General features: G+C 40.1%; 1 protein-coding gene across 1 annotated transcript in view; it reads left to right on the plus strand.

The window, feature by feature from the left end:
- Window positions 1-14618, plus strand: part of CPM (carboxypeptidase M) — a 32617-nt gene that overhangs the window by 14328 nt on the left and 3671 nt on the right. Inside the window, exons 3-5 of the mRNA XM_017822117.1 lie at window positions 4490-4587; window positions 12672-12844; window positions 14330-14514. Coding sequence (XP_017677606.1) covers window positions 4490-4587; window positions 12672-12844; window positions 14330-14514 — 456 coding nt within the window. The remainder of the gene's footprint in view (window positions 1-4489; window positions 4588-12671; window positions 12845-14329; window positions 14515-14618) is intronic.

The raw sequence follows: 14618 nt of genomic DNA on the forward strand, positions 1-14618 counted from the left end.
CAGATACAAGTTGCACTGGAAGAGGTTTAATCTCAATATGAGAAAGAAATTTTTTGAGTGAGAACAATTGTTCACTGGAACAACTTCCCCAGAGATGAGGTAGAGTCCTTATCACTGGAGGTTTTAAAGATGCAATTGAACAGAGTGCTCGATTGATTTTTATCTAGGTTCCCTTTCCCATGTAAGGTTGGACCAGATGATCTTTTGAGGTCCCTTCCAACCTTGGCTGTTCAATAATTCTGAGATTGACACTCATGAGAATGCAAGATCACAAAACAATTTACTTGTAGAAACAATCTCTCTTCCCCTCCTCTCTGTCCTGCTCCTTTCGAGGCAGGACTACCTCAACATGGATCATCATTACTGCAGTTCCTTCCCATGAAGCCAGTGGCCAACATGTGGCCAACCCAGGAGGACTGTAATGAGATTATTGTTTTTTCTTGGTCAAAGTGGTCCTCCCAGCAAACTTTTGAATCAGTAGCCTAGCCTGACTGGTACTGACAGTGGGTCGGAGGCACTGCCCACTCATTTCACTTCATTTCCTACCCATGAATTTCTTTGAAATGACAAGTTTTTCATAAATGAAGCTGTAAAGAACCAAGTGAAGAAAAGTAGAAATAAAACTCAGAACACAATCCAAACTCCAACATCTACGCATTGATTTGGTTTCTTTTTCACTAGATCTGGAGATCAGTTTCACTTCCCCGTTTTAATTACTAGTTTTTGTAGGTCTCTTTAGAATACTGATACTATGCTGTGAACTGTGGCAATGCTAGGAAACATTTTGAAAAGTTACAAAGACTGCTCATTCTACTAGAAGCTGTGTGGTCTGGCTCTGTTCCAAAACAAGTCTTGTTACTTGTCCTGAGACACACAGTTAGAAACATACCTTTGTCTTGATTACTCAAAATATAGTTTACTAATTAGTTGATGTCAGTTCTAGTTTGGCAATTTGGCAGTGAGGAATAGGTTTTTTTTATATGTTCAGTTGATTCAGAGCATGAGAGGAAGCTTAGTTGTTCACCTCAGGTACAAACCCAGAGTTATCTAGGCTTTACTGATTAAAGGAAACCATCCATATGCTGAATCTTTTTATATGCAGGTAATTACTGCCATATGGAAAGAAATCTTACATCATTCCTCATAGGTACACTATCCAGTACTGCAGGCTGAGCAGACCTAGGAATTTATTTTAATTGTTAGTGGGAGGTTTAATACCTCTTACAAACTGGAAATGCCAGGAAATAATTGGTATCTCAGTTCATGGGAGTGTTTATCATTTAGATGGCCCTCACACAAACTATAAACAGTCTAAATACTAATGCTGGAAAGACCAATTTACATTTAGTCTATACTTAGCTCTTCCTTGTGTTTCCCATGAGGGCAATTTCACAGTGAGAGCAGCAGGAATGAGCATTGCTCATGGCAAGCCATTAAAGTACTTTTTTAAAATTTGAAAACAGAACAAAATATTATTTGTAAAAAGTCTCAAATGATGGAAACATCTAGAGCATTTTACTTGTACTTGGACTCTTGTTGTTTGAGTGTATACATAGTACTGAATTGGTGCTAGTACTGTTATGGGGAAGTGGCTATAAAATGTCACGCTGTCCTACATTAGTTCACGAGCTACTCCAAGAAGTCTGTAGCAGTGGATGAGGATGTTGTCATTGCTGGTAGCTGGATTTGAAATAGCCTTTGTGATCTGCTTCCTTGCAAATAAAACCAGGGGCTAATCTTAACGTCTGGTTATTGGTGAGATAAGATGCTTCATGTTCTAGAGACTACAACGTTGTTTGGGTGCTGTGATCAATTGGTTATTTTATGTATTATGATAATAATTATGTACAGAAAGGTAATATAAATGTAGTAAATATATTGGTTAGTTTAGTGCAGGCTCAGGACATTAAATCATCTCACCTTCTAAGTCACTGCTTTTTGCTTGTGCAGAAAACTGTCAAGGATTTGAGGAAAGTAATGCTTTTAATTGGCACTTGCTCTGAAAAGTCTTTTTACATGTAATTCACTAAACTTGTTGGCTCTGAGATGTTTTGAAACCCTGTGTGCTTGATACTCATGCTCATAATGGGCAGTTTCAGACCTGAATGAATTTATAATCTTATTGAAGGCATAGGTTTCCTCTGTAGGAAACCTTGTGTGTTACAATTTAGCTGTAACACAATTTACAGTTTATCTGGGGGAGAACAGGGACCATCAGGTCTCCAATGTAAGTCCTTTGTTACATTAATCTGATAATTTCACTGCTGACTTTTAGATGTTTGATGTGCTCTTGGGCACTGCAGCTCGGTCTGATGAACCCCTCACTAGGGAAGCTGCACGTTTAGGTTCGCAGAAGTCAACTCTAGGTTTGGAATGTGGTGAGAAGGCTGGAGTCTCAGCTGTAAGCAGGTTTGTTCTGCTTGGTGCAGCAGTCCACATGGCAACTGACACACTGGAACCAAGGAGGGATGTCTGAAATTTCCTTCCAGTAGAGGGAATGGGAGCTGGGAGGAATGGCTTAGAGGGCATATGGACAAAGACTCATAGGAGCACTCTGGAAGGCCTTCCTTGGTAATTCTTTGCAGGATACAACCATGGAGAGAAGAAAACATTGCAGAGATGGAAATTAAATTGAGATTGTTGTCCATGCTTGATTATGACTAACAGGAGCATATGTTTTTCACAACTAGATTGTTTTCAGTTCCAAATATATACTACTGCAGCAAAACGTGTCATGTGTTTTCACAGAATTGCAGAATAGTTGAGGCTGGAGGGACCTGTAAAGGTTTTGGAGGGGAGAAGGACTAGTGTGGTAGGGATTAGATGTTCTCTTCTCTCCTTTTTGAAGCAGGATGTGCTTGAAAGGTAGTATCTCTGGGTTCTCCACTCTGTAACTTGTCTAAGCTTACAGAAGTGAAGCTTTTGTCTTTCTTTTTTTTTTTTTTTTATGTAGCAGTGGCTCTGCATGCAACAAAGCCAAACAACTAGATTCCTTGCCAGATCACTTACCACAAAATTATTTTTAAAAATATGGATTGCTTTCTCACATTGTCCTTTAATGAAAGAGTCAGTAGCAGCATCTCACAGCTTCGTGCGTAGCATATGGTTACAAGGGTTGAACCCCAATGTCTTCTAGAGTAACCGTAAAATCAGGGGATCCTGTGATCACTCCTCGTTGAATCTGTCAGCTCTCAGTGCTGTCTCCTAAGCTGAGACTGATTCAACCTGTTAAGTAAGAATTTAGTTTGGGAACCACTGTCTTCAATTTTACCTCTTATAATTGTTTCTGTGTATCTTGCAGTGTTCTTTCAGTCCTCTGCAATTTTTTTCTCCCATTCCTGAAGCCTTGACCCTTGTGGTATAACTGCTGTGAGTCACACAGCTGGAAAAGAAAACAAGAGTGCTGTGACATGTGCATGACCGTGGAGGTCGTGGGTTGAGGAATGGGAAATTTATACGCTCCAGAGCTTGTTTACTGCAGATTTGATGATCCACAGAGATTTATGAAGTAATGCTTTTTATAGTACTGCCTGAAGCAGCACCTATGTTCTTCTTTCTTGTAAGTAACAGTGATGGCTGGACTCATCTCAGACAGCTCACGGGTCCCAGCTAGCCCTGTGTGAGAGCTGGGGACAGGTAGCATGCATGAAAGCTCTGGGCATTAGCAATCTATAGGCTGTGACTGCTATTATCAGAGAACTGGTCCAGTTTCATTGCTGCCATCTACTGCAACTTGAGTTTTCCACCTCAATGAACAGACCAGTGGGAAGCAGAGTTTTGCAGATGAGGTCTGAAATGCCACAGTATTGCTAAAAATAACAACAAAAATTGCCCCCCCCGCTGAGGACTTCCAGTATGTATGTATGTTTGTTTATTTTGTTACTTAAAAGTTCAGCTTCCTGTGCAGCATTAGTGGTCCTAACTAATACTCTTTCCGTAGCTCTTAATTTCTTCCCTGCTGATATATTTGGAATATGTCTCTGATACAGCTCTTCCTGGTACCTCCTGTTTTCTGAGCAGTAATGCATGAATGTGTTTAGCTTTTTTGTGTTATCTTTAGTACAAAACCAGATATTCTTTCTTTGTGATAATGAAAACTTCTATATATACTTCAGAAAAGCCTTATAGTGTAATATTTTGGGGGGAAGAGTGATCTTGTTTGCTAAATTTGATTTGAAAAATGTTTATTAAAAAAGAAAGACTTCTTTTCTAGTACTACCTAAATGCTGTAGAAATTGCAGGGTTCACTACACACTTGGTCAGAAGGCAAAGAGTATTTGTTCCTATAGCTAATATGGCATATATTCATAGAATAAAAGCACTCCACAGTCTGCTTGGATATGTTATATGTAGGACTGCCTGGGCACCAATGAAATATGAGAAATTGTATGGTGGCCTTAATGACCAATTCTTTTTATTCTTTTTCTTCTAAGGTTTGCATGATTTTATACTTGTTTAAAAAATGTCTTTTCCCCTTCCCCTCTTAAAGGTAGAGACCTGTGGGTTCTTGTTCTGGGAAGGTTTCCAACCCATCATAAGATTGGCATTCCAGAGTTCAAGTATGTTGCTAATATGCATGGGGATGAGGTACGTTTCCATTTTTGCAATGTCATTTATACCAAATACACTTATCAGGGGTTTAGAGTGAACTTTTGTCTGGCATGTGCTACTTATTATTGAGGTATGTCATAACTCAAAGAGGACGTAATATGCGTGTATTTCTTGAAGGAATTTTAAGAATAAAGTTCCCTTGTTTTGGTGGAAAGGCTTTAGCAGACCTGACATCATAGTGAAGAGTCCTACAATCCTACACCCAAGACGTCTCTTAAGTAGAGAGCTTTGTCTTCTCCGAGTGATAAAACCCAGAGGCTTTAACTTTCCTGTCAGTGAGTCAGATTCAGTAGTTTGCTTGTACATTATTATTGCCTAGGCATGGAATATGACTGATAGATCTCTTCAAATATATCGTAAGATTAAATAATAATTACTGTGAAGCACCAAATTATTTATTTTAGGAAGAAAATTTATCTTGGAAACCTTAAGCTAGGAACACCGAAATTCACCTGAGCTAACACAGTGAATACAAAACAAAAAGCAATTCCAAAGCAAATAACTTGCTCTGGGAGGAATGCCCACTTATTAATGATAAATAAGAGAATGGTGATTATCAACCTTCCTGTTGCAGTACATGAATCTGGATCAGAAAGAATCAAAGCTTCACTCTCCTCTATAGTACTTTCTTGCTTTCTATTTCCTTTGTTCTTTAGCTTTACCTGCTTATATTAGTCACGTTCAGGATAAGTTTAAACTACTCAATATGTTTTTATGCAGTCTTCATGTGAGGGTTAAATAATTTAACAGGAGTGTGTGTGTGTGTATATATATATGCTAGTCTGTGAATTCCCAAAACTAAGAAAAATATGTGTGCATATTTGGAATATGGAAGTGCATCCTGTGTAAAGGGCAATGTATTACAAGTTATTACTGTTAACAATACTATGTGGGAGCACTTGCACGCCTACAGGCACTTATGATGTTTTGTGCCAAGAATTTTCCCCAAGTCAGACTAGTTTCACCTTGTTTGACAGTGGCTATGCTAAAAGTGCTGCTGGAAATTTGACTGATTTGGAATTTAACTCTGTGTGGGAAGAAGCTGATTCATGGTTTCAAATGTGTTACTGGATGCCCAAGACAGGGTTTGCAGCTCCTGAAACCTGTTTTGTGTCAGCAGGGGAGTACATGGTGCCTAGGAACTGAGGGTCCGTATGACAGTCCCTGCTGAAGGGAATGGCAAACCTATGGCTATAGATCACTTAGCTTTGGTGGGAAGGAGGTGGAGAACAAGATATGATCTCATCCAGAACGGCATGACTGTCATATCCAATGTTGCTGCACTGCAAAAGGCCACATATATTGGAGCCTCCACAATGAAACTCCCGTGCCATTATCACTGCCCAGCTGGATACATACAAGGAGCTCTGAACATAGGAACAAGCACCGTTTGCATGTGCATAGGGTTGAGAGTTGCTGCAGATTGGCAACTCAGATCACTGCCTAGGATCTAAGTTTTTTTAATTGTCTTCATGAGGAAATGAGGCAAGATTTTGTTTTAAAGTCAGACACAGTGCCAGACAGTCTGAGCAGGGTTGATCCTTGAGATGCCTGGGTACCATATAATATGTGGCATGCTACATTCTCTCTTGTTCACTAGACCAAGCATGTACCTAGGGAACATTCTGGAAATGGAGCTATTCTTCCTTTCAGGCCCTCATGGTGATCTTTGCCTAATGGGGTTTTTTTGGGTATACATATAATGCACAGTTGGTGTTTGTTTTTTATCTGATTGTAAATGTATTTCAGATGTCAGGAAATGAATTCCTCATATAGAGAGGCATTGGAGAATTTGATTTTTTTTCCCCTAATCTAAGATTCTGCCAGATAGTCACTGGGGATAGATTCAACTACCCCCTCAATATATTAAGCAGATAAGTTTTGTATGACAAGCTTCAATTTGTGTGCCAGAGTCTTTCATAAATTCAAATTGTGGGATTGTGGCTTCATTGATCCAGTCAGATTTTTTGTGCTTTAGTGATGCTTTCCAAAAATGATACAAAATGAGAAAAGTTCTGTTCTCAGGTGTTGTTTGGTCATGCTGCCCTTCTAACCTGTCATGATCACACAAATGACTCTTAACTTTGAGTTAGCTGGCCAGCTGCTCCTAAAACATAAAAGTTGGGAAGGATCCTGAATTGCATGTGTGTGGGCTGTTCACACATGCTTCTGGAAGAAAATCTAGGTTATTTGGAGAGCTGCCAAATAGGGAAGTTCTAATAAAATAATGTGAGTACACAATTCTAGGAAAAGAGTTGTTTTTTTTCAGAACTGGCTGATTTTTTCTTAATACTGTAGGGTATAACCAGCCAAGATTTAAAAGAATTGCTTTTAGGTTCATCATTGCCAAATAGAGTGAACTTTTGCCCCAGATTGACAGAGAGACAACAAAAGACTTCTCCTGTTCTTTGTGTGACTGTATGAAGCTGGGCACCATCTTTAGCAGTACTTTTTGTTTAACCCAAGCCAGATTAAAACTAATTTAATGATTCATCAAAATGACGCTAATAGACTGCATAAGATGCATAAGCCTGTGAAATGTTAATAGGGTCTGCACTGGGGAAGGTGAGGGAGAGTTTGCCTCCTGCTCTGGGGCGGCTCCCATTCTGAATTAGGCAGCAGCTTCTCTTGTCCCAACCTCATACTCTTGCTTGAAAGATCTTCTCTTTCTCAGTCTGTACACTCACACATTCCTCCCTGGGGAAGAACTGATTCCACTTAACATCGACCACAACCAGACCCCTAAATACCCCAAAGTCATAAATGGAGTAGACCTATCACCTTTGGACCAGCTGTGCCAGTGACTTGAGTCCATTCTATACAACTGAACCATAGGATCTAATTGGAAGGCTGTTCCTAAACCATGTATGTCACAGCAGGGAAATCCTTTAAGAAGCATGTCTGAACAAACTGCAAACTACCCGTGTGTTTCTGCTTGTTCCCTTTAATGTATATGGCTTTCTTAACCTTCTGCAGGTTAAGTGTTACTGGGCCATCACGAGATAACATCTTTCTCAGGATGGCAATGCTGATACCAATCCTTTTCTCCTAAAGCATCCACTTCTGGTTGCTTTATTTTCTTAGTATAATAATGTTTTGCCTCTTTCTTTATGTGAAACTGAGCCTGGACTGATACGTCTGAGCTAACCTACATGAAATGATGTTTATTTTGCTGGCTTATCTTGTGAAATAAGTTAAAGCACCTATATCCTATTTTCCATGTCATCATAGACATATTCATATCCACAATAAGGTTTCCTGAGATATGGCATGACATAAGTTTTTTGAGATATTAGGGCTTAGGTCAGTAAGGACTGGAGTAGTTTTATTTGTAATCAGTATAACTGAGCTTAAAAAAACTTAAACAACAAACAAATGACAACACACTAGTTCTTGTATAGAATTTCTCACTCCTATTTCCAAGAAAATAAATGGAAGCTACATTTACACTATCAAGATACCGCTATGGAAAAAAAGGCTGGTTTTTTATCACCCAGTTACAAAAAACCAATTGTATCCACATACTACACACTCTGCTATTTTCAGCACATATTCCTATGTCCTTAGTAGTCTGCAATATATTATGGAAGTGCTGTGCAGGGAAATAATATGTGCTCTAGAAAGTAAAAATATATTTATTTAAAAAAATTGCATTGTGAACTATTTTCCACCTGGCTTCAGTATCAGCTGATGTAATGTTAAGAAGGTCAGAAGCACCAGAGGTTTCAAAATTCAAAGCAATCAAATCTCAGTGCTAACAACAGACTTTAAAAAAAGCTGGGTGCTGCTGAGATCTGTTTCAACACAGTTCAACACTGCCTTGCCCCAGTTACCTTTTTCCTTATCTTCCTCACACTCTTCTGAGTGGGAAAAGAAAAAGCTATCCATTTGTCAGCCAGGTGAAGCCTTGTGCTGAGAAGCGTGTGGAATTTGTCCAGGCAGTAACAACTTACAGCAGTTACTAGTTCAAAAGCAGGCTTTGTGTTGCCATTTCCTTCAGTGATAAACCAAGGAACTGCACTTCCCTGTCATACATGTGCTATTCTCAGATTTTCATAGTGATTGCTGCTGTAGAAATAAATGTATGTGTGCCAAACTAATTGGATAAACAGTCACTTTAACACTGGTGTATTTTAGTAAAGAAGGACAAACACAGTGGAGTGTGTTGTAGCAGTGCATAATAATTATGTATATGTATAACACTGTACAAGTGTTAGAAATAACATCTTATAAGTGTGGCATTTAAGTGGGAAACCAAGATGGACTACTGGTTTCTCTGCTCTAACTCCACTTCCTTAGGTGAGGTTGTGCCTGGTATGCTGAACTAGGCCTGTGGAGCAGCTGGAGCTAAAGCAAGGAAACTGGCAAGACTGTTGCCCTGAAACAGGTCCTACCTGATGGTCTGGATCTTTCTTTCGACATCATTGAACTTAAAAATCAGGCCACATTTAAGGAAAGAATTTTAATAATAAAAATGGGCAGAGTCCATCCACCAGTAGTCCCCTGGTCTACAGTAGGTCTCTATCATGTGGTAACAACAATGTTCTAAAGCCAGGGGTGCTGCAGTAAAGTATTACAGTGCAGGTTCAATTGAAGCTAACCTTAATCTTCTAACTGGCTTCTTGAGTAAGCTCTCTGGTAGCTGAGCAGGGTGCTGACACAGCCATGCCAGAGGGGAGAGTCAGAAAGTTTAAGGGATATGTGTACAGAAACAGCAGTCACACCCTTTTCTACAGTGTTGATCCGTGCCCTGACACACGCACACTTCTTCGTTCAAGAGTTCCCCCGAGGAACACTGATAGCCTTTCCTGCTGACTTTCTCCCTTTGGTGCACAGGAGGGAACTGACAGCTGAAAGTGCACAGAGAAACTTAATATCTAATTGCATCTCTAGAGCTGGGAGAAAGGGCTTTCCTTTGCTTTTCTCTCAGCCTTCATGTGAACTGCAGCAGAACAAAACACCTGGGCATTACCCTTGCGATACTGCAATTAAAACCAAATGTTCATTATGTCTTCTCAAAGCCCCAGAGCTTATAAATGCTGTCCCCTGCTCTTCTCTCTAAGGTGTCTGTCCTTGGCTTTACTGTCAGCAAACTACCTTCAGTGTATCCAGATCCATTATTTGAAGATCTAAAGTAAAACTAACTCATAACTTATCTACAGGTACAGCTGACCTCTGTAGTAACAGTAGAGATTGACTCAACAGCAGATGCTTTCAAGGGCTTGATCAAAACTTGAGCTATAGGTTCCCAGAAACAAAGACTTTCTCTCTCCTTCAGACACCTCCAGATGTGCTTCCTCAGGAAATGCAGGGTACTCTGGACCCAAATGTCTCTGTTGCCCCACCCAAACAATGATAATAAGTATATTCTTCCCTCAAGAGCAATGATAAAAGGACCAGTTCTCTTATGACAGAGATAATTTGAATTGTTTAATGTGCTGAGTACTTGGGTACAAAAATAGTTATACAAGAATTCCTATAAAATAGAGTCAGTTTTTAAAATACTGTATACATAACTAACTCTGGGGCTAACTTTTAAGTGCAAAGAATGTCATCTGTGAAAAACTGGTCACCTTTAATTCTTTGTAAATATTGTCCTTTTCTATCACCTTCTTTTTTTACTTTTCTTTATCTTTTTTCCCCTTTCTTTTCCTGCTTCTCTACCCTTTCTTTTGGTCAGACGCTGAAGAGAAGTAGAGTAGGAGAAGAACCCTTTCCCAGTTTCTCCAGACAGCAGTGCAGTCTTGCCTGTAGTTTAGCTGTCTCTGCGGTAGGGCCATTCTTGCTGATTCTGAGTCTGTTAGCTTTATCTCTCATGCCCAGGGCCATGATTTGGCTGGTTTCTCTCCCTTCCTTTCTTCACCCACCCCTATATTCTTCCCAAGATGTCTATCACTCAGTTCAAGAGCTGCCTGTGCAAGACAGGTTCTATTGCATCTCTTCGTAAATGTCAGAGAGTATATTTATCAAACTTGCAGAGCAGTCTGTTTTCACCTACTCAGGTGCTGCTTTGAAAGCTACTGGAAATGGAGGAAATTAGGTACCTTCCCCCCCCTTTTTCAAAGCCCATTTTCTGTAGTGTCTACGAAAAGAACCACCTGGTTACTGGCATAGTATATGTGTTTAAGTTCCCCTAGCAAATTACTTGACGGTGGCTTGCAGGAGACCAGCAACAGGGGTAAAACCTAAGAACAAATCTACTGGGGGGCAAGGTGGGAAGAGAAGGGCTCCTCCTTTTTCCCTGTGCAAACAGCATGGCAGAATTGCTTGAGTACCAATTCAGAGACCATGGCCGCCTTCAGGTGTGACACTTAAAATGGTGTGATCTGCAACTTAGCCGAGTCAGGTTTGGCTCTACCTTGTTTGTTTGTTTGTTTCTTCTGCAATAAACAGCAATTGGCATCTAACTGGCAAGACATGATTTGTTCCCAACCTGAACAGCAGCTACACCCAGTTCTCCTGCCCCATCATGTATCCAGGTAGAGGTCCTGCTGGATGGTGTCTGTGTTCCCATTTCCCTTAACTCCAAAAGCAGAATTTGCCACTTAAAATGCACCAATGTGAAAATTCAGCAAGATAACGGGTGCAGCAAATAGCTGTGGAGAAATATTGCTTTCCCCCTGCTTGATTCTACCTACCTTTTACCTGAGATTAGCTCGGCTGGTTAGAACATGTTGCTAATAAACCAAGGTTGTGGGTTTGATCTCTGCAGGGGCCGTTCACTTAAGAGTTGGACTCAATGATCCTTGCGGGTCCCTTCCAACTCAGAATGTTCTGTGCAATATCTGTGAAAAAATTATTAATGTAATCTTAAAGCAAGGAGAAGTGTATCTGCAACGTGAGGTTCATCTGGTAACGCCACTCCGTGTTCCTCACTTTGAAAAAAAGAATTCTTTGCAATATTTCCACCTTAGTGGTGCAAGACTCATTCTAAAAGATACTGAGATGCTGTAGCTCTGAGGTAGAGCCTGCAGTGATTTACTAAGCTTTGTTTTTGGAGATAAAGTAAAAATAAATTGTCTCTCGAGCACATCTAGTTACACATCTTGGTTTATTCCCATTCCAGGCAGGGTCTAGGAACATTATAGTGCCCTTGAAGCATGGGTCACAGTGCTATGGAAAGTGCCCCTGGAAAGTATAGTCCAGTAAACACTGCAGTAGTGGGTCCTGGGGTAGAATAGGATTGATTGTTCATAACTCTGGGTCTGGAACTTGCCACTATTTTACCTGAAATCTGATAAAAGGAGATGTCCTGTCAGCTTTCACAACTTATACACACTTATATGAACAAAAATGTGTGTTTAGCTTTTTCTCTACCACTGCCTTTCCTTGATTCAAAGTCTGCATCCAAATGTCTTTCCGTGTCTTTTTCTAAGGTTTTATGTACACGTTTGGTTTCCCCAATGCACGTGTTCATGCCATTAAAATAAAGCAGTGTAGCAGGGAATGTAACAGAAGTGTCTATGGGGCCTCTTTGATTCTGTATTAAAGTTAACTTTCCATTAAAGAGGATCAATAAGAAAAGGCCTGCTCTGCAGTTATGGTAGGCTTCTCCTTTCTTTCTTTTGAACTATCACTGCCAAGTGGTGATGTACAGCACTGACACTCCTATATAGGACGCAGGGTTCCTTGGGCATCAGAACAGACTTGTGACTGTAGTGGGGCTGAGAAAACAGAGTGGAGTGTTCCCAAGCCCACATGATCTTTATCAGGCAGTTTTAGTTTTTGATAAGGCTGTGCCTTATCCATGCAGATTTAAGCAGTCTAGCTGATACAGTCAGTTTCCCATTATACAAAAAGCTCTGGTTGATCTGGGTTTAAAACCCTTGTGAAAACCCTCCAGTGATTCCTTTCATCTATGAAATTGCTTTAAATGTATTTAGGGGAGAGCATAAAACAAACCAGTGTTGATTAGAATGCTCTTGTACGCCTTGTATGTCTGTGTAATCCAGTCAGAAAAACCTGGAAGTGCAAGGTGGTGGGTCTTTTTTTTAATTTATTTTCTTCTTCTTTGTCTTCCATAGCAGACTTAAAATAAAATCTTATGGTTTTTTATACAGACCGTTGGGAGAGAAATCCTGCTCCATTTGATAGACTTCCTGGTGACCAGCTATAGACAGGACCCAGTTATTACCAGGTTACTCAATAATACCCGGATTCATATCATGCCAACAATGAATCCTGATGGATTTGAAGCTACAGAAGTGCCTGATTGTTATTACACACGAGGAAGGTAAAAGTGGCTTATGAGGGTGTGAGAGGCAAAGGAAATGGGTGGGGAGCAATAATCGCAGATAGCCAAGAGTCTGAATCATACTTGGTGGAGAGGATAGTCTAGAAGATGTGTTAGGGCTAATTTTTTCCAGTGCTGTTCTGAAGACGCACTTTAACAACATGGAGTTTGTGAAGACTGAGTCAGACTGGTGTTTATATGTGGTGCAGCCACAGAAAATCAGTCAGAATAGCGTAATGACCTCACCTTTTAGGCAGGAGACCCAGATTGTTAATACAAGCACAATTCCCTATTTTGTAGCACCTTTAGGGTGCTACAAGAAAAGAAGGAAAACTCCACCCACAGGGATCTATTTTAGTTGGAGAACTTTGTAACCCTTCTTAATGAGACAAAGGTGTGTCTAAGCTTGTTGAGTGGACTTCTAGCAGTGTGTTTGAAGATCAGGTTGAATGCAGATAAAGTAAGAGGGAGGAGTTACGCAGTGACAGCTGGCTATAATAGGTAATAGTTGTACCTATAGTAGCACTAATAGTAGTACTAGGAAAAAAAACTAACACAAAAGAAAATGCAACCAACTTAGCATTGCATCCTGTGCTACTTTTGTTTTCTTTAATGTAACCATTGCAGAGACCAAAAGGGAATGAAAAGCTTAACAAGCTAGAATAGGGAAAGAGTGAGAGAATGGGAAGAATTGCCAAAGGGACAAAGTCGGAATGTGCAGAAAAAGCAAACTCATGAGCTAGAATTTCTCTTGGATCACTGGCCATGGCAACATCAGAAACAAGTGAAAAGGTAGTTTAGGTAGTGTAGTTCTTTGGGTGACCAGTGTAGGCCATCCTTTTATCAGGAAAGAAGTTTATTTCTCAGCAAATAGATGGGACTTGTATGGAGGGGGGTATATTTTATCCCCTCACTGTCAAATAGAGTTTAACTAACGACTTTAAAAATTAACACAATTGACAGCAGATACCCTCTTTACTCCTGTCTGAGTGAAAAAGCAAGTAAGCTTTTGCACAGGCTGGACCCTCGGGTTCAGGGAGAAGAGAATACATTCTGTGTTTGACTCAAATTTTTCTCTCTGACCGGAGATATGGCAGTACAAGGGACACAGCCATTCAGTAGTTACCTTGGTCCTCTATGCAAGTGGGAAAAACACATACAGAAGGACAGCGTCCTCCTGATCTGGCTCTGGTTTTTCTAATTCACATATATGTAGCTGTGTGCATGCTGTATGCATGTTAAATATGCACTGTTTTCACTTGAGATACAACAGAAGAATTATTTTATTGTGTCCTATGAAAATTCCAGTGCTGCTAGAAATCAAACTGAAATCCATCATCTTAATGCTTCAGAAATAAGAAACGGTCATCTTGTTTGTTTCCTGAAGACACTACCATGCCACAGATCTGGAGTACTTGGGAGGCTGGTGATGTGGAGGTGTCCATAGGCAAAAAAGTAATGTGAATATCTTTTCTCCTCTCTAAGGTACAACAAGAATGGAGAAGATCTGAACAGAAATTTTCCTGATGCCTTTGAAAATAACAACGCTAGCATTCAGCCAGAGACTCAAGCAGTAATGAACTGGATAAAAAATGAAACGTTTGTTCTTTCAGCAAACTTGCATGGGGGTGCCCTGGTTGCCAGTTACACCTTTGATAATGGTAACTCAGGTAAGCTAATAACAAATTCTCTTCTTCACAGCTGATTTGGTTTAGGAACATTAGCTGTACCAAAGCAAAATTTATAAGCATTCCTGCAAGGTTATTCTAGCTTT

Source organism: Lepidothrix coronata, unplaced genomic scaffold (genome assembly GCF_001604755.1).
Source record: "Lepidothrix coronata isolate B3197 unplaced genomic scaffold, Lepidothrix_coronata-1.0 Scaffold95, whole genome shotgun sequence".
Lineage (NCBI taxonomy): Eukaryota > Metazoa > Chordata > Aves > Passeriformes > Pipridae > Lepidothrix > Lepidothrix coronata.